Source organism: Cyprinodon variegatus, unplaced genomic scaffold, assembly GCF_000732505.1.
Source record: "Cyprinodon variegatus isolate N-32 unplaced genomic scaffold, C_variegatus-1.0 Scaffold958, whole genome shotgun sequence".
Lineage (NCBI taxonomy): Eukaryota > Metazoa > Chordata > Actinopteri > Cyprinodontiformes > Cyprinodontidae > Cyprinodon > Cyprinodon variegatus.
In genome coordinates this window covers 261,163-282,401 of record NW_015151411.1, presented here as the reverse complement: position 1 = coordinate 282,401, position 21,239 = coordinate 261,163, and the positions used below count along the sequence as shown (strand labels likewise).

The window sequence follows — 21,239 nt, the reverse complement described above, 5'->3', positions numbered from 1 at the left end:
CTCCTTTGAGTATACACATAAAAAAAAGTGAATGTCCAGATAAAGAAAGAGCAAAGACATTGAGAAGAGTAAAACATTATTAAAAGCTTTTTATATATAGAAAATCTGAAATACCAACAAATTATTAGAAAAAAAGTGTTTATTTAAAGCAAGAACAAAGCAGTTATCATCCACTGGTTATGATCGAGGTTGTGGGAACCCAGAAGTTACAGGACAACTGGATGGCACAGTTTAATTTAAATTTTTGCAAATCCAATGACTAGAGAAATTATTTTTTTTAACAAAAACTGTACAAGTGCTCGTGGCTAAGGCAATGAACTGCATAAGGAAAATAACAATCAAAAACCTGGGGCTGGAGTCATGCCAACTGCCTAAACAGAAAACAGGCAAAATAAATACAAAAATAAAAACTGCAGGACTTTGTGATACAATATTAATCTCACTTCGTACTCATCTTTAAGTTTTTTTAAAATCAGTTTTCCCTAAACTTTTATAATAGGAGTCGCTTTTTATCTCGGAAGCATTTCAGTGACAATTCAAACCAACACAGCTGATTCTGATTATTGCAGTTCAGCAAAAGCCTGTTAATCAGCTATCAATGGAAATCAGCTGTGCTGAAGCAGTGAAACCTCTAAAATCTGCAGGACAGCGGCCCTTCAGGACTGACTTTGGGGATGCCTGCTTTACACTCACACGCACCCACACACCCAGACACACATAAACATTTTTTTAAAGAAAAAAATCCAGTAATTTTCCAAACTAAATCCGGCTCTTGGTGTGCAGGTAAATAAGTAACTCTCAAACGTTTCAGTTAAAATGTTAAAGTTTATTTCACATGTCTTTCTCTTTTTCAAAGAACATGTTAAAGTGTGGTGTTCAGGAATTGAGTTTAAGTGTTACTTTCAATTGGAAGTAATTTGCAGTCAAAATTCCTTATGTAACATGAAGTCTTGAAGTGCCAAGCAAACATATTGATACTACTGCAATGTATTTTAGATGTATTCTGTATGATAGAGCAAAATAAATTATATAATTGCGAAGTAGAAGTGTGTATTAACAACATTTTCAAACTGAATTGTCAAAAACTGAATTGAGAAGTAGTATTAGGAAACAGGACAGATTTTTGCGAATAAGTTGACAGCATAACTGTTGGTCTCACACTCGAAAAGCCTTGACTTAATACAGCTGTGGTAGAAAAACAATTAATTGTCCAAAGAAAGCCAAAATACACTTGGTTTGTATTTTGCCATAACTTATACTTTGTAGTGGATAAGGTACATGTGGTGGAAGATGCTCTGTTCAGATAATAAAAAAAAATCATACTTTTACTGTACATGCCAAAGTTTGTGTGTAGTAAAACGCTAGCCATTAACACATTATCCATGCAAAAAGTTTTAGATTTGTAAAAAAAAAAATACTTTGTGTTGGCCTATTATATTTACCCACAATACATAAATACAATTATTTAGGTGTATTGTGACAAAATATATGCTGATTGTTTGCAAGCCACTGTGGCTTATGATTTAGTGTGATAGGGAGAAGTTGCTCAAAACTCTGAGAAAAAAAAAAAAAAAAAACTCACTATTTTCTAAATCCTCATAATTGAAGAGATTGAAGTTAAGATTTATGTTAGTGCTATAAAAATGTTTAGCTAGTTAAAATATATATATCTCAGCCAAACACTGTTTGATATGGATGCATCATTAAAAAAGGCTGTGAAACTTTTAAGAGAAAATTGAGTCTGACATATGTGGCTATAGGTAATTTTACAGTTTATTTTAAAACTATAAAGATTGCTTAACACATGTGCTGCACAGTCCTCATTTGTGTGTCCACTAATACTGGCATTTTCTGGGTTCAAAAGTTGAAGTTTACAAACATTCAATCATACAAAGTAGAAGCCAGAAGAAAAGAAAAAGTGGAGGAAGAACTGTGATCCAGAAACGTCTCATCCAGGGATTGTTCACAGCTGAGACCAGTAGAGGGCACGGTACTCCCGTAAAACCGGAGAAAATAAACATGCTCGGCAACCTTTTGCATCCGCTTCTCTTAAATCCAAAGCAGAATGAGCAAAGACAGTTTCTCATTGTGACATGTGTAAAAGCTTCATTTGCAATTTCATAACACAAATCCTGACGTGCAGCTATGTACAAGACACACAAATCTGAATCTTAAATATGTAAAACAAGAAGTTGTTTGAATGATATTTCTTAATATTATCTGTGCATGTTAAAAAGCCCAACAACATTCATTCTGTGCAATTTAATTTAACCATTATTGTATGAACTAATACTTAATAACACTGGGGGCACTATTATGGCATTATAGGTGATGGAATCCAACTGATGATGTCATAAATTCAGACAAGAATAGAATATATTTAACCACACTTCACCATTTGGTAAAAACATTAAATAGTCCATATCTCGTTTGACTTATAGTTTAAAAAATCTATGTGCAGTCAGATTTTTCAGATCAGTGTTTTGCATTGCACATTTTCCAGTGTATACACAGTCCTGCAGCACTGCAGCATCTTTGTATAATACTGCAGCCTCTCTGCCTCACTCTCCCTCCCTTATACCTACTGTCATTCAATCTAACCTCTAATGTCTTTCTGAAGAACAGTTTCTCTCATTGTAACGTCACAAAATTACTTTCTATTTAGCTGCTTAGCTTTATTTTTTTTGTTACGTTTTGTCTGTTAGTTTCCTTAGATTTGTCTCTCTTTATTCATAAAGTATCAAGCTACATTTTCTGCTTCATTGAAAGCCTGATCAAAGCTCAGCCTCTACTCTGATCCAGATCTAAATGTTCAGCTTATTTGATAATGAAAAGTCAGTGGGTCGTTTTCCCGTCCTGAAGCTCCCGTTTCCTAACAGGGGGAGGCGCTCATGTGCACATGTGTGTGATAGTGAGGGGGAGGTACAGGCGATGGGGGCATGGCCATGGGAAGAGCCTGGCCCTGAGGGTGTGAGGAGTGGGACCTGGGTAGGGTGTGTGTAGTGGGGTAACCACCGGACTGTGGCTGCATCTGGTAGCTTCCTGCAGAAGAAGACACAGAGGGAGGACTTCCATGGCTGCCGACTTGGAGGGTACATTTTTGTGGTGCTTGTGATGTCTGGTTAAGCTGGATCGAAATGTCGCTTGAGGCCTCTGAGGTGCTGCGACCTCTCTTCGGCGGGGGCCAGGAGGACTCGGGGTGGAGGTACTGGCCGCTGTAGTCGCTACCCTCAGACAGGCGGGGGCGGTATATAGCAGGGTGGGGGCGGTACATCTCTTCCTCTGCATAGCGTTTCATGAATAGATAGACTGACAGAACTCCAGCCCCCTAAGAGAAAATCAATTACAAGTCAAGATTAGAACGTATTAGGAGCACAATTAGGAGTTAATTATGATTTGCTATGTTATGCCTGAGATTGTGAGAATAAGTAAGAAAGCATAAAATTCCTCTATTTTGACTTCCAGGGTGTTTTTCATGTTGACATCAAGGGAAAAGGGGCAAAGGAAAGGTGACCAAATCCCTTTAAATAGATTTAATTGATAAACTTTACATAAAAGGTTGTACAAATGTTAGTTTCTACTGCCATATCAACCATTGCAGTTTAAGTTGACATGGAAGTGTTATGCTTGGGACTATTTAATAATTTTTTTAAGCACAGAAATTTCAAAAAAGATATTTTTTAAGACATTACATTTAGCAATGACCAATTTCTTAATTCTGATATATGACATTTTCTTTAATTATTACATTAATAAATATAACAAATTTTGTATGTAGAATGTCTTCAGTCAAAGGCTTTCCCAGATCCAGTGCAAAACAGACCTTTATAGAAGATAATTTCTGTGTAAAGCTATTTGCATCTACAATTCATTGAAGCATTTACTGTAATGTTCCCTTGGGGATCAATAAAGTATTTCTATTCTATTGAATTGAATAAAACCATAGCCATTTTAAACTTTTATTAAAGGTATTATTGGCCTCTCTCTGGAGTTAAGAAAAAAATATGGTGAAACAAGAACAAACTTAATATTTTTGAAAGTGCGGAAACATCCATTGAACCAAATCAGACAATCAGGGGTAAGAAAACAAAAGATAGTACCTATAGTTGGTCACAAAAGACTGTTTACTTTTCAGGGTCACTAATATTCCTGCCCCCTGGCTCTCAGCTCCTCTCCCAGCCAAAGAGGGATTAGCTTCCAGCTCTAAAAGTAGTTCTGTTTGCAGCTAAAAGGCCTCTCCTAAAAAGGCAAGCCGCATTGGTCTCTTATTGTTCACAGGTTTGGGATTTGGGATGATGAGTTTTTTGAAAGCCACTGAGGGATGTAGAGAATGTCCGAGAGAAAAACAAACTTAACAGGAACTTTACACAAAAAAAATTACAAAGAAAGTAGCAAATCATATGCTACAGAGGAACATTTATCACATCCATATTTGGCAAGTTAGTTTGGTTGGTTCTATGTGTCGCAGACTTCAGCTGCCTCTGTAGCAGACAGGAAAGGATCAGGTCGGATCAGCCAGTCTCGCAGACTCGGAAAACATGTAGCCACACATCTCCAGTCAGCCAAATATGATAAATGGAGTGTCCTATTTATTTATTTTTTGTCTGCAACATTTCTTCCTCTTCTGAAGTTGGAATATCAAAATATTAAAATTCTCATAATTGATGAAAGGCTTTCATTAGACTGAAGCTGCTTTATTCAAAGTTTTGAACATAAAGTTGTTTCATTGCATAAAGAAAATTTGACTCATTAAACTCCTTATAGCTAATTATTTATGGACTATGTAAGAAACTTGTCGGAAATACTAGATTACCAAAATAAGATAATTATTATTAGACATAAAACACCAGTCAGAAAAACATGATACAATTTGAAGATGCTGGGATTTTGGCAAATATAAAACTTCAATCAAGAATATTTGAAAGCACATTTAAAGGAGAAGCTGAGTTTTTGTGACTGACAGGTCCATTACGTTGTATTCTTTACCACTTCATCTGGATTATTGACTTTCCACATCAACAAACACTCAGATACATACAGACATTTTGTGTCAAACACAAACCTAAGACCACGCTAAAAACTATACTGATATTAAACAGGGGTAAATCTCATTTGTGCTACGCAGTTATGTTTTCTGTCATGTTGCTTCTTTATTTGTTTTTTTTTTTAAAGAGACTCAATTCCATCAAGGCAGCTGCAGAAGCTAAGGATAAAACAATGATACAGATTTAATCAAACAAGCAATAGCAGAACAAACTATACTTCCAAACAGAAATCCTTGCACACAGTCATAACCCACACTGACCTCTTTGAGTAAGAAGGAAGAGGCAGCGAAAGCGAAAGACCAGCCGTAGTGGTAATTGAAGAACTGCTCAGGCTCTCTAGGCCGGTTCATCACCTCGTCATTAATGCTGGAGATGTAGAGTACAAGGCCCACCACCAGACTTAGGCCTGCATGTAACACATTCACAATGACAGGGGGAGAGGAATACAGAGTCAGATACATTAAGGTCCTTGATATTATGATGGAGGCAGACAGACCAGTCTGGCCAGAGAAAAAGAGAAATATATGAGTGGACCATGAAAATTGTTTAGTCTTTAATGTGATAATGATTAAATAAGGGATCAGAGAGATGGAAGATCACTGTGTAAGAAAAAGGTCTTCAGAGTAAATTTTGATTGTTCAAATCCAGCTACATTCAAATTTCTTTTAATTTAATTTTAGTATCATATGTTTGAAAGCAGGGCTGAACAGTTGTGCAGTGGGTAGCACTGTTGCTTTGCAGCAAGAAGGTTCTGGGTTAGATTCCTGGCCCGGGTTCTTTCTGCATGGAGTTTGCATATACTCCCCGTGCATGTTGGGTTCTCTCCTCCGGCTTCCTCTCGCAGTCCAAAAACATGATGGTTAGTTTAATTGGCCTCTCTAAATAGTCCTTAGGTGTGAGAGTGTGTGCATGGTTGTGCGTCTTTGTGTGTCTCTGTGTTGCCCTGCGACAGAGTGGTGACCTGTCCAGGGTGGACCCCGACCCTCGCCCATAGACAGACGGACATAGGCAGCAGCCCCACCTTGACCCTGACAGGACTAAGCAGGATAAGATGGATGGATGTATGAAAGATTAAAATAAATGCTTGAAAGGTTTAAAGAGTTTTCACAGTGTGATGCAAGAATAGTTTTTAGATTTTATAACCTTCGCATATATTCTTTCTATGAGCAGAATTTACATGCACAAAGCAAAGTAAGTTTTGTTTTTGTGCCAAAAGGGGGACGATACTTTTCTAAAGCACTCAGGTGTTATGTTCTATTTGAGTTTTGGCAGTAAAAACCTTTTACTCATGGGAAACAAATGATGGTGCTCTTGGCTAAAGGAACAGTTGTGATAGATATATACAAAATGTTTTGTGCAGCAGGAGGCATTTAGAGACATTCAAGAGTGTGTTTGCATGGGAGTCTTTTATTCTTCAGATTGACAATGATTATAAGCAGGGTTCATTTTGAGTTTTTTGAAAATATAATAAAAGCCACAGCCTTTGCTTCAACTTGACCCACTGCTTTTGATGTTTTATGATATAAAGAGAGCCGAAATGCTTTATTTTATCTGGATGTACTGCAATCAAAACACCTTGATAGTTATGCTATACATATATAATGACAAACCTTATTTTACTTTCATATATCATAAATGTACAGATATCTATAGTGTAGTCCTGCTTTTGTAAATCAGCTTACTTTTAAAGCATTTTAAGAACTTTAAGGTGACATTTTGAAATAAAATCATATAATATAAAGGAAAGATATATTACATAAAGGACAAAAAAAGTATTTTCTTAATGATGCTGTATGTTTTATAGTTGTGGTTGGATTGAATTTGAACTAATATTGTATCGCAAGAAGCTAGATAAGATATAGAATGGAATTAAAATAAAATCTTTGAAAGAATTTCATAATTTAGATAGGAGAATGGGGAACTAATACTTAGATTGCTTAGAAAAAAATGTATCTATTTATTCTTTAATTGATAAAAGATTAGTAGGATAGTCAAAAAGATGCTGAGGTTGGCCACATTTTATTCCTGTAAAATGTGTGACAGTGCTATAATACCATACTTAAAATAAAAATAAAAACATTTAAGCTTGTATCCAAGAACATGTTAATTGCACTTAATTGCTCCCAATTAAACAGTTGAAATTACGAACAGTGATCTCAAAATGCTTAGCATATGTTCTTTACTAAATTCTGCAGAGTAGCAAAACCAAAGATAAAGATTTGGTAAAGCATGTCATGCAAACTGCTTAAGAATGGTGGAGGATCTGTGATGCTGTGGGATATTTCTTCTACTTTACACACTGGAAAGCATGTTAGATTGTATGTCACTTTGGATTTTCTATCTTTGGATAGACATCTCTTGACTATGCAAAAAAAAGAAAAAAAAAGTCAACTTATTTGTTACTTTGGTTGGATAATGAGGTAGTACGATTTAATTTATGAACACAGAAACAGCGCAGATATCCTCTGGAGTGAGATGAAGAAAGCTTAAGAAAAGACCCAGGAATTAGTAGAAATTTGTTCAGAGAGGAACTACCAAGGACTCCTCTATCGCTATGCTTCAATGTTGTAAAAAGACATGCTACATGCCTTATTTTATCGGTTGCTGTTATTTTCAGTATTTATTTATTTTTATTCAACTAAATTCATGCTCCTAAATTAATATCTATATAATATATAATACATTCCTTTAATGGTATTTTACCAGGTTTGCCAAAAAATGTGCCTGTCGCCATATAATATTTTTAATCCAGATGTAGTCCATCCATCATTAAAACCCTTCCATCAAGAAACACAGACATGCACTCTTCACTGCCATTAAAATGTTAAATGCATGAGGTAAAACATATGGCACCCATCAAAGAATCAATATTCAAAGACAGCAGCCCCACTGTAAGAACCAGATGTGAATAATTTTAGATTTGACATGGACGTTCAAATGTGGCGCAGTGCTGTCAGGAGTGTTTTTTTTTTACACAAACAGCAGGTCTAAGAGGTTTTCTTGTCAACTTAAAGTTTGAAGGCATGAGAAATGCAGAAACCATGCTACTGTCAACTCTGAGGTGACATCACATCTTTATTCAGGCATCACAAGTGATATGAAGAGAGAAAACATTCCCAACAAAAGAAGATGGCAGAGGAGACATAAGAAAACTAAGGTGATTCTTCCAAGGTGACATGCATGACTGACTTAAACGGTATTTTTAAATCTCTCTGCCTGTATTATGTTCTAATAATTGGAGCTTAGATTTGATCGATGCAAATTGCAACAAACCACTGCCTCAGGAATACAAACAGAATATTCAGAATAAAACATATGAACCTCTGAAGCTGCTAAAACCATGGAAACCAAGGAATGCATGAAGTGATCATTTACTGCAACGTCATAATCAAGCAGCTGAGTGTAATTACTAATTACTCTTATCATCTTACACACTCTCTACTCTATAACTCTTTACATTTTAAAATCCCCATTTCACCCTGGTCCCTGGATGTTAAAGCTGTTGTTCCAGAATCTGTGTCATAATCCTTTCATCTTCTGTTTCTCCTCTTACAAAGAATGTCAAAGAGAAAAACTAAAGCTGCAGTGAGCCTCCTAACAGGTTTTACTCTTTACTCCAAAGGGGAGCATTAGAGCCACCTGCTGCTCAAGAAACATCACTACAGCACTGTGGAGAAACCATATGCTAAATATTTTTTGAGGATCAAAGATTCTGAAACAACTTTAAAAGTCTATTTTAAAAGAGAAGAAAATCTGAAACCCTTAAAAAAATGAACCCTGTCACTGTTTCTAATGACATCTTCTACACCTGTATTCCATTCCAAAAATAGCCATTTACAAAGCATCTCCAATGTTTGACACAGGAAACAGCAGGCTGCTCCAATCGATCATAATAAGATGTAGCGATGACAGCACAACATGAGTAATGGGTCCAACCTGAGAGAATGAAGAAGATGCCGGACACAAAGGCCAGGATGGTTCGCTGAGGCCGGATGTGCCCAATGTTGCTGATGACGAACGCTGTGAAGACGAAGAGCAGTGACACCATGGGGAAGGGTGTGGCTGTGCGAACCATCTCTGTGGGAACAAAAGGTCGCAGCGTTAAAAATAGCTCATTGGATTTCCCTTGGAAGTGTTGACTAAAAGGATATTGCTATGGAATAAACTTTATTTATTCAAAGGCTGTAAAACACAAAACCTTATAAAAGTATTAACTATTTTATGAGATAGATTAACATGCAACAGCATAGGTTTATAGTAAGTTAAGTGCTACTTCTTTGCCATACAGTTGAGCTGTTGATCTCTGCAGCTCCTCTGGAGTGATCACTAGCCTCTTGGTTTAATCTCTTATTAATGCTCTCCTTGCTTGGTCAGTAGGTTAGAGGAAAACTATGTATTGGGACGTTTGCAAATGCGGAATTCATCTGTCATGTTCTAATGTTGATTTGAACGGTGCACCATAAAATTTTTGATGTTTTTTTAACCTAACTGGCCTAACTTTTGATGGCAAGTGGTTGTGTCAGACTTTATCGAAGGGTATCAGATTAAAAATAGCTGTATACGAATTTCTGCTTAACTTTACAGTTTTTCTGTTGTAAATATCCTTAAAAATTGTGTCATCTTTACCTTCTATTTTAAAACTTTATGCACCTTTTTGTTGGTTTATTACACAAAGATGTGATACAATACAGTACAATTTTTATGACAAAATATAGATAAAAAGTTAGGGATGATTTTATGAGGTAACATTATTATCTAAGAAGAAAACTAAAAGTTGTACAATCATTTTTTCCCCTCTCTTTGTAGAAACGTCTAGTTATCTTTTATTGACATTCCAAGAAAAAAAAAGAATGCACCAAACTATACGTTTCAAACTGGTTAGAATGATTAAGCATCAGTTTTTAAAACAAAAAAACACATTGAACATTTGAACTTAGGGTAAAAAGCAAGCTGCAGATATTAATTCCCTTCTAACTTGTTTTTATTAACCTTTTTTTCTGCTATGACATCTCACAGGTAAAGCTGGAAAACCCCTCTTTGAAAGACCTCCAACTCCTTAAGTTTCACTGCATCTAAACCTATTTCTTCTTTCTGCACCTTTCACTTCAGATCCTTCACCCTTTCCTTTCTCCAGTCTCATTTGTCAGAGCAAGTCAACAGGGCATAACTCAATATAATATCTTTTTCATAACAAATACCAGATATGTAATATCACATCCATCTTTTACTTACTTAGGATGTTTGCAGTGTTTTCAGTGGTTATCTCTATTTCCGGCTCAGTGAAGTACTCCGACGCAACACACCTTCCATTCTCTGATCCTGTGAGGAAGCAGAAATTGAGCAATACTAGGTTTGCTTTTAGGATCTGAGTTGGTCATGCATTAAAAAGCACGGGTCTCTGTGGCCTCTCTTGCTGTTAATGATCATGTTTTGTGACAGATTTGATTCCAGAAGCCACAGGCTCCCCTCTTTCTGTCCTCTCTGCAGCCTGGATATCTCTCTACTTGCAAATCTTTAGCATTTGTTCATACTTGTTTGTTACTTTTTTGCCCTTGGATATGGTGCATGTGAGTAAGTGTGAACATATGCGCACAAGTTAATGAAATATTCCTACCAGCCACAAAGCAAACTCTCCAGAGGCCAGAATGCAGAGCCATCTTCACCTCCATGCTCTGGTTCTGCTGCAGGATGATTCCTTCTACCATTATCAGCCAGTAGTCAGTGGACACAGCCACCCCCACCAGCAGCAGTCCGCAGGCTCCAAATACTGTGGACAGGATGGTCAATGCACGGCTGCTGCATGAACTCATCTGGAAAGCAGAGGGAGAGGCAGAGCAGTAATCAAACATCAGAACTATGGAAATAAAGAAAAGAAAGAATTAGGGATCACAAAAAACATAGAAATACTTTTGTTATGTGAATCTTATCCATAAAGACTCAAGGCAACTGGCCATTCTTCTTGTCCGGCCTTGTTTTTGCTGGAGATGATTTAGCTACAAACATGCTGGCAGCCAATCACATTAAAGGTCGGAGTGGAGCCAGTGTAACAGATGCTGACCTCACAGACTAAGTTAGACAAGGATTTTGAAAACCCAGCTTTGGAGGGAACAGAAGCATAAAGAAGACGGTGACTCAGACATAGGCTTTCTGTGGCTTAGTTCTGGCTGAACTGCACATGCACATTTGAGCGAGCTGTCTGTTTAGATTCATGTGTCTCAGTGCACGTGTGCTGCATGTGGTTGCTCTGCTTCTGGCATCGACTTAATTTGGACATGCTATTTATTTATTTCGGCACAACAAATAAGTAAAACGTGTAATAAGTTGACATGTTGTTTACTGTAACTACAGTGTCTTGTAAAAGTAATCAGACCAAGTATTCAGACTTTTTTGCAAGAACAAAGCTTTTATGTATCTTACTTTTTCGGTTTTCTGTGGTAGATAGAAAGAACACAGCACATAACTGAAATAAAAGTAAAATAGTCTTTTTTCGTCTAACAAATAAATATCTGAAAAATGTGCTATTAATTATTATCATACTCATACAAGTCAATACTTTGCATGGGGTGGGTGGGGTTTAACCAGCTTTTCACATCTAGTGTATGACTTTTCAGCAAATTCCACTTGACCTCATAGCTTTCCTTCTAGAAGGAACATTCCCTCCTGTCTCACATCAATTGCCGATTATTCTTCTAGGATAGCCCCGCCTAAAGCTACATTCATCCTCCCATAAAATCTGTGAGGAAAGCACCCAAATAGCACGATGCTGCCATCCTCATATTTAATGGGTTCAGTGTGCATTGTTAATTTTTCATCATCATCTGGTTTTGCATGTTGCCCAATAATTGATATTATGAACTGATTAAATTGCACTCAAATCCAATATCTCAGTTTAGATGCATTTAATTCTGCAGTTTCTGCATATTTAATCCCCATACCTTCTTTGTGCATGTCAGCTTCAAATTATCCTTCTTTTTTTTTTAAGAATACCAATGGGTATTCAGGCTTGTCCGCCGTAAAATCTTCCCCAAATGCCAGCCAAAAATCTTCAAAGTCACTATTAGCCATTCAATTTTGGTGTCATTTGACCGTATTCAGATTAACTTATTTACAAATGGACAAATATAGTGTTTTACGCATTGGCCAGAAGTTCTTTAACAAGCCTTTGATGCTTTCACAGAACATAATTTGAAATCAGACACAAGCAGATGCTATTTTGCAATTAGGATATGTCCGAAGGCAGCTGTTTGCAGTAAAATACATTTGTAAGCACCAAAGTAAAGAGTTATAAATTTGAATGCACATTGTATTTTCTTGTTTTTATTTTTTGTTCATGAAAAAAGGTTAAATTCCATTTTTTTTTTTTCAGTTTATAGTTAGGCGAAACTTACCGGTAGTATTGGTCTGTAATTTCAATTCCCAATAAAATACATTACAGTTTTTGACTGCAGGAGGACAGATAGGAAAAATGGCAAAGGAGTATGCATATTATATCTTACATGTAATGTTACTGAATTTCGGAAATATATTACTGTGAAAAATCTACAATTATCATTCTTGTGGTTTCTTTTTTCAATTTCTTCAGGGCATGTTTCTTCCTTAAATATCTTGTAATGTGGTAAAGGAAGGAAGAAAGATCCCAGCTCATCTGAACTTGCCTTCACTTATTACACTGCACTACACACACAGCAATAAGCCCAACAAACAGGAGGGAGTGCGCAGCAGACTTCATCTTCATCTGGTTTTGCCTCTCAGGCAGCATAATGGCTGTCTCACCTTATTAAAGCAGATTTTTTTAAGGAAGGTAGAGAGGCTGAATCACCGAAACCAACAGACTTTCTTTCTAATTGTGTGTCTCATCTGTAATAATTACTTTTCCCCCCCTATATATACAAAAAGTGGCTTGTCTTTTTATAAAAATAACAGCTTATAGAGTTTTCAGGGTGATACACTTGACAGTGATTTAACTGGACATAATTAGCACTGGCTTAATGAGCAGCTTGTTTGTATTTGACCTCAGTCCGTAATATAGCATTTGAATGCTGATGTCCATGATTCTCCAAACTTGGTCAAAATTGATGGTAATCCCATTTCATAAAAGAAGAATCCACAATGGTCACAGAAATAACATGAGATTGACAGATGTAATAATGAATAAAAATTCTATCAACTGAATAAATAAAAGTTAGACATAGCTTTTGAACCTAACAGCATTTCAACAGATTTAATTGAAATAATATATTCATGACCACATAAGAGTCATTAGCTATGGATGGAGAAAGCATAGTAGAGGAGTTATATCTTCCAAAGACCAAATTTACTATATAAAAAAAAAATGCTCAAAATAAAATTGCTGTTGTTGATTAGGGTGACCAAACGTCCGTATTTCCCGGGACATATCCGTATTTCACGTCCTGTCTCGGGCGTCCCGGGTTTTTTTAGAAAGTGAGGAAATGTCCTGATTTTTTAAATTACCTTCATTGGACCATTAAATTTACAGGCGCTAGGGCACTGCACACGACACTGCGTGTGACGTAACCCCTGAGCAGCGTCAGTGCGGGCAGCCCTGTTCTTAATCAGAATATACTGTAGATAGAGTGGTTGTCAGTACGCCAACAACATGCAAAAGCGTAAATGTATGTTTACCGACGATTTACAAAAGAGTTTCCCCGCTTTCAGACCGGGTCGAGACAAATGGGAGGCCTTGTGCACAGTGTGCAAAGCAGGTACATATGTCTCGGTGTCCAATGGAGGTGCAAGGAATCTGAAAAGCCACCTTGACACCGAAAGTAAAGATAGTCTACTCATATGTTTGTTTGTTTTTGGTACATTTTGAGTTATCTTTGCTACACAAGAGATATTTTTTGTTAATTAGCTCATTTGTTAATTTAATTTTTCCAATAGCCTACAGAACAGACATTATTTCGCTCATTGCTGAGGCTGAGTATCATGTGTTATTGGGAGTTGAGAGTTATTGTTAGCTTTTATTGTTAAGTGAGGGATGTTTAGATGAGACATTATATCGTTCATTGTGCTATTCATTCATTAGAGGAATTGTTAAGCATTTTTAGTAAATACATTTTGAAGGTGCTCCAAGGTATCCTGGTTTTCTGAAAGGAAAATATGGTCACCCTATTGTTGATGAAAAATGTATTTCTGCTTTCTAGTACAAATCCTGAAAGAGTCAGTTTATAAACTTAAACTTATGTGCTCTTGGATTATGCAGAACGATGATAAAAAAAAAGAAAACAAAAACTGTCGAGTCCACATTTAAATGTCTCAAAAAGAACGTTTTGGAGTTGTCTAGTTAAAGTGTCACTGCCTTCAAATACAGTTGGATCATTAGGGTTCTTATTCTACACAAAGAAATGTCTCTGAAATGCCTGAAACTTTTAAAGTTCTATTTGAAAGCGAAAAATGATGCATGATTTTTAGCTCATAACTTGCCTGTAAGCTGACATGATAGGAAGAAAACTGTGCTCCCTCCTGCTTCTATTGAGAGTCATAACTGTCCCCCAAGTGCTGTATTCAATTATCATTTCTCAATTTTTTTTTTTTTTTAATAAAAGCTGAGAACAGTTTTATGGTATCACTGCTGTTTAGAAGAACAATTAAGTTTTATTTTTAGAAGTTTTACTCAAGGAAGGAAGGTGATCCGCAGAAGGAAATCAGAGAATGAAGAAGAATGTTCACATGTTGTTCTCCAGAGAAGAAAACAAAACAACAATTTTTAATGTTCTGTAAATTTCTTTGCTGTTAATAGTTTATCTTTTTTATCAAATGAAAAGAGAAATTTAACAAACATTTTTTAATGGGCAGTCTTCGAATGTACAAAAGCAGTTTTTTTCTATTTAACACTTCCCTTAGTATTCTGTTCCTAAAATGTCAATATCGATGAAGTAATATATTGTCAAAATCGACATACTTACAATAAACATTACAAACTCTCTGTCACAGGACCAATCTTTGTGTTATGAGGAAGAAGGCAAAATATATGCTTGTTCAAGTCATCTATGAGTCTTTTCCATAATTATATTTAAAAAAGAACCCCTATTTAATCCATTCATTAAATATATCAGGGGTCACCAACCTTCTTAAGGCTGAAGGTTACTTCATGAGTATTGTGTCTTAGGAAGGGCTACTAATAGTGAACAATGAACTGGAGGGGTCAGAGTTCACCTGAACTAAACATAAAAAAATATATTTGTTTTGTTTCTTGTAATTTCTAATTTTCTTTAAGATATTGTCATTTTTTTTAAATAAATGCTTAAATGCCCTACATGATGATATGCTCTATAAATTATTAGAAAAGAAGAGCAACAGCATAAAATAAAATTTCAAACTTAGGCCATTGCAGAGTTTTTCTGTTTTGAGAAGATGCTGAGGGCACCCCACTTAACCTTTGAGGGCCACTTGGTGCCTGCAGGCACCGCTATGGCCACCATTATGCAAAACTATTTATGATTTATTGAGACAGCATAAAAACATAAATATATGCATACATCTTTCTTAAGCTTTTCTGAATTATTTTATTAAGTTGTGCTTAAGTTTCCTATGAGTGCAATGTAGTCTGTAGATTGACTGTGAACTGCCCCCTGCCTCTATCAATTTTTGGAAAATTCTCATAACACATTTGTCACTGTCTGATCACTTTTATAAAGTTTCACCAACATTTTATTCATAAGAAAATCTTCTTATATGACCACAATAAACAATTTCTACAAATAGGAAGCTACTTAGAGTGAGACTTTCATGCAAATTTGTCATAAAATACCATGCATGAAATTGAATATAAAAAATCTGTATGATTTCTACCCTTCTTTTTATATATCTCCACATTTTAAGGGAGCAATAAACCACAGAGTAAAAATTAAACTATTCATGAGTTAAGCTTTTTTTTTATAAACTGTAGTAGGAAAATGCAAATCAGCAGAGGGAGAATTGTTCAGCTACTGACTGTGCAGAGAAACATTCTATAAAAATGAGCTACAAAACATCAGGTAAATCTTAATGATGCGTTTAACCATTTATTAGTAATCTTCAAAACTGCAAAAAACAACAACCCTACAACACATAAAAAAGCCGCTTCTTCATTCTCTCTCATCTTTATGTGGTTAATACTCGAAGCCTTTACAATTGAAACTATGACAGAAACAGTTGTCCAACAGGGGAATAAAACCTGAAAGGCTAAGCACGGTCTCATCTTATCTGAACAGCCATTGTGGGATCTGTGACTGCAGGAAGGAGTTATTTCCCTTTCTATGTTGCTGCAGCATGGTTGAATATTATTTCTTTATCTCTAAGCAGTAAGAATGAAAAGCATGAAGAGAAGTAAAGGGTGCACTTCAGAGAAAGAAACAAAGCACCTGAGAGTTTACAGTTTTAATTAATCAATTCTGGAATCAATTCTAGAATTAATTTATGCAATTCTAGAGTAGGAATCAAGAAAAGTCCAGTAATAAATAAGACAGACTTTAAACAAAAACGTATTGACAAAATATACTTAAGAAAGTATAATCAGGTATATAAAGAAGAAATGTCATTCAAATAAAACAAACTTATGAGTGCTTGATAGCAAATTGGTTCTGTCATCTAAGGCACCAGGGCTTAAGAATTGAATGAATAGTTAGCTACACATCGGTGTGTCATACCTGTTCTTGTATAGCTATCTTCTACTTCTTCATCTTCATTTTTGTATTTTTTAATCATCCAAATCATCCAGATTTATAGAGCCAAACTATGTCAGAGGAAGTTATTAGAATAACACTTCAAAATTCACATAAATGACAAGGCATGACCATGTGCACAAATAGAGTACACAGAAAATATTATCAGCACACATATAACGCTCAGAAATGAATGGTGATATGAATAAATAATCTGAAAAAGTCAGAAGGCGGCAGAGATGGATAAGCGTCTCTGAGTAAAAAGTTTTTCAGCACCAGGGACAGCACCTTCCCCATCAGCTTCAGAAAACTAAACCAGGTTTGTTTTTGGCTTGTTTTAAATACAAATTTGATTTATTTCTTTTTTTAAATAAGAATTATCAATCAGTAGGTCATTGAAATACTTTTTGTTCTGCAAGACATGGTGCTTTTCTATATATATGTTTTTTAAATAAATAAATAAATAAATAAAAAGACATGGTGCTTAAGAAGATAAAAACAAAGCTCTGCATTCCTACTACAAACACAATAAACAGGTCCAGAAGATTATTCATAAAATAGTGATCTAGAAAGCCAAAATACCTGGACAGAGCCTATCCAGAATTAATAGAACATGAAACTTCATGCAGAAAGGCCGCAGTTCGGGAATCAAACCAAAATCTTTTTCTCTGCACATGCTACCAGTCACTACACTGTGCAGTGTCACATTGTAAACTTTGCAATACGCAAATAGAAAATAAAGTTTCAAAATACAAATACCAATAAGTACTCATAGAACAAGGATAAAAAAGCCAAAGAAAAAAATACAATTCTACAATTAAAATCTTTTTCAAACTTGACTACAATTGGTTTTGATATCAAGAAGATAAAATAAAATTATATATTAAAAAAATAAAAACATTTAGAAATTCCAGGTAGACTCCTCAAGCAGTAAAGGAAAACAATTACCTTCACAGAAGTGCGATAGCAATCCCATTTTAAGGCTCTGACACTTCAGCCTTCTCTGTCTCTTTCTCCAAGAAAGCAATGAACCAATTTAACTGGTTAGATAGGAGCCACAAGGGGACAAAGGGTTTAATTCACTCTAATCTATCTCAATCTACAGATTGGCAGGACTTTTTAACTTACAGGACAAAGAGATGCCAAGCAAAAGGAGAGTGAAAGTGTGTTGGATAACAGGGAAGGATAAGGACAGTAGCAGGTTTTGATATGGAGAGATAAATAGTTGTCTGCTCATGGAGGCAAGATGGGGTGCTAAAAGAAAAAAAAACTACCTTTCAGGAAACTGATTTTCTATTGCTTACAATGATCCCCTCCTGCAATAGAGTTATTAGTGCACATAACTGATGATTGATGATGCTGATGTTAATATATGATTTGGTTATTGCGTGATTTAGGATATGTGGAAGTATAGCACTGAACAAAAAATGTGCTAGTGGTTGCCTCTAGACAAAAAAAATTTTTTTGGGAAAACTAATGCCCCCTCCTCTGTAATGTGCATGGTGTAAGAAACTGGAGTCCTCTGTGTAATAAACCCTAAAACAACTTTTCTGTCACTTATCCTGTCATTAGAGAGCAGCTGCCCCCTTTATTGTGCCAGGAGAAAACACTGTCAGAAAATATGACTGCACTTTGCATTCCATTAAAAAACAACAACTTACATCTGATTTATGATTTTTATGCAGATATAAATGACTGCTTCACTGTGTTTTAGGAATAGTGAGCTATGTTTGATTAGCTGATTTGGAATGAGAATAGACAATTCTAGATTACACATGAATCATTTGAGACATAATCATGAAGTTGCTATTGTATTTGAGAAAAAAAAGAACCATTAGAATTGAGTCAGGCATAACACCTCCAGTAGGCCAGAACTAATCATTGACACCACCTGACATTAGCTAGTGATGGACTGGACTGAATTGTAAGTTCCTTAAACACATTTTCTGAGTGATACATTTCTCTATTTCTTTTGTAAAGATAAGAATAGGGGAATAAAACATGAGAGACCATAAACCTTCATTCTATGAAGATGTGAAAATATTCTGAGAACATAGGAAGATCAAAAAAAGAAAGAAAAAACTTGAAAAAGTCAAGAAGATATAAGACAGAAGTCCTTGGCCCAAAAAATGGAAGGAGAATCCAACATGGGCGCGCACGGCAGGAGTGCGTCCAACTATATGCTGAACTAATTATCCCTCTGAGCAGCGTCTCAAAAATCAGGCTCGGAGAAAAATCTTTGAAATCACTCATTGGGAAATAAACGACTTCACGTGGACTAAACGCAGACGGACTGGATCAGAGAATTGGATTCTGGTAAACGTTTCCTCTGTGCGGCAACACGCGTGTCAAAGCATTTCCACACAGCAGAGAGAACGACAGCTGTACATTCCCACTGAGCCACCAGAACCTGAGGCACAGACTGCGCACAGAGTTTGTGAGGATGTTAAAGGCAGAGCGAGGAACATGTGAACGCCGTGAAACTGCAGTGGAGTTGTGTGAGGATGACTTGGCTGTCGGAACAAAACCGTTTCCCTGTGCGCCCTGAAACGAGCTGCTGTCTGTCTTTATTAACACGACGCCAATACGCGTCATGAATCCTGCTCTTTTCACAGCTGCCTCACACACACGCGCGCCTACAATTCAAATGACTCAGTAAGCATCGTGATTACTGCCAAGGAAACACAGGAATCCAGAAGGAAAAATACTCACAGTGTCTCTAAGAGTCGTGCGCACACGTCAGAAGCCAAGAAACCCCACTCCAGGGGAGGCTGTGCCGTGCTGGGGTTTGGGTCCCTTTTCCTCCTCCTCTCTGTCTATTCCTCCTCCGGGTGTTTACTCCTAAGTTCTCCTTTCCATCCCTGAAATCCCCCTTCTTTCTCTACGTCTTACACGCAGTCAGTCCCAGGCACTGCGGTGGATCGTTCACTGAGCCACTTTGGCTACAAACACTGAGAGATGCTCTAGCGGGGGCATGAGAGAGGAGGAGAGAGAGAGAGAGAGGGAGGAGGAGAGAGAGCTTTACATATACTCTATTCTGATTATTGGGTTTATTATTCTTCAGCCAACCACGTCTTCTAACAAATATTACCATTAAGAGCGACTTTGTTAGTTTGAGTGTTTTATGCAACTTGTGCAATTTGCACTGTAAAAGTATCAAAATTGCTTTTGTTAAGAGAAATTATGGTTTTCTGCTTCATGCTTCTGTCTTTTGCTGAACAATTACTAATTGCACTATTGGTTTAATGCAGCTGGCTGGGTTAAAATTCTCTTCTTCCAAAAAATATGATTAAGTGATTCAATTCAAAAGCAAAGACGTATAACTTATAAAAAATGGAAAAGAATGAACACAAACCTTTTTATCCATCCATCCATCCATCCATCCACTGAAAAGGCACAATGCCAAAAATCTTTGCATGCCCATTTCCACACCCAAAGAATTTCATACTTTTGTTGTAGGGGGCAGCAGAGTCTATGGTAAATCTTTAAACTTGCAATCTTTGGCATTTTCACTGTATCTATTTATTTAATTTTGTTGATTTTTGTATTTCACCCTGCCCCAAGAATATGTTTCTTAAACAGCTGTGCCTCGTGCTTTACTGCTAAAGAGATGTCTATACCTTTCATGCACACAGTAATACCTTGAAAATGAACTTAAAGGAAAAATAATCATGGAAAGCATCGTCTTCTGCTTACTTGCAGTAAAGATTGTAAGATTCAGACTGAGGAATTTGTCAAAAACTGCACTAGCACATGAAAAAAATATATATTTTGCATTTAACTTGTATGTTTATCAAGATATTTTGGATAAAAAATTACATTTTGATAGAAGTAAAACACTCATTATGCTGCTCTGAAAAGTTCTGTAATCAAAGTTTAAATAGTAAACAAAGGTAGCACTAACTTCCTAGAACTTTTTAGCAATTGAAAACCACTGAATTGCTGATCCAACTCTTTTATCAGCGTGAACCAAAGTTAACAAAATTTATTGATATTACCTTAATGATAAGGCACAAACAATTCTTACCAGTCTTACCTAATCCTCCAGAAAAAGTTCAATGACATTGGTTCAGTTGGTTCAAAATGGCAGAATCTGAAGGATGATGAGGCTCCTTCTAATCCAGTCCTTTATGTTACCCAAGAAGCCTGGCCCTGATGTTAGGTTCAAACCACACATCTGTCCCTACAGGATGAACAGAGCATTTACTTTAAGGGGAAAAAAAACAATGGTCTTTACATAGTTGTTTACAGTGCTTTTTTTTCGCATCATTTATCATAGAAATGTTGATATCCTTTAAAATGCTTCCTTTTTATGATATTTGCAAGCAGTGTTTTATGATTATAGTATACATGTAGAAGAATGCTTCATCTTTTGAAATCTTTGAAATTACTTTCATATAAAGGATTTCGTTTTAAATATATAACATGGTTAAGCATAACTTTTTGTTCAGGATGGGCATTCTCTCTGGTCTGATGTAGAAAACAGTGTATTTTCTATTTTGACACCTAACACTACCATTGTGAACTAAAG

The 21,239-nt window shown here is 36.1% G+C and overlaps 1 protein-coding gene across 1 annotated transcript; it reads right to left on the bottom strand.

The window, feature by feature from the left end:
• Positions 1 to 660: 660 nt before the first annotated feature.
• Positions 661 to 19,630, bottom strand: LOC107100306 (voltage-dependent calcium channel gamma-7 subunit-like). Its single transcript, XM_015398747.1, has 6 exons — positions 19,421 to 19,630; positions 10,660 to 10,855; positions 10,278 to 10,364; positions 8,982 to 9,122; positions 5,306 to 5,451; positions 661 to 3,328 (listed from the first exon to the last, which is right to left on the bottom strand). The coding sequence occupies exons 2-6, from the start codon at positions 10,853 to 10,855 to the stop codon at positions 2,873 to 2,875; spliced, it is 1,026 nt and encodes a 341-aa protein (XP_015254233.1). The 5' UTR covers positions 19,421 to 19,630; the 3' UTR covers positions 661 to 2,872.
• Between the last annotated feature and the right edge of the window lie 1,609 nt (positions 19,631 to 21,239).

What these genes read in the sequence shown, in the direction of transcription:
- LOC107100306 (XM_015398747.1), bottom strand. Translation starts at nt 10,855, where the DNA reads ATGAGTTCATGCAGCAGCCGTGCATTGACCATCCTGTCCACAGTATTT. An exon ending in GAGAGTTTGCTTTGTGGCTG is followed by an intron (nt 10,365 to 10,659) that starts GTAGGAATATTT and finishes GCTTCCTCACAG; the next exon opens with GATCAGAGAATGGAAGGTGT. An exon ending in CATCTTCTTCATTCTCTCAG is followed by an intron (nt 5,452 to 8,981) that starts GTTGGACCCATT and finishes TGTTACATGCAG; the next exon opens with GCCTAAGTCTGGTGGTGGGC.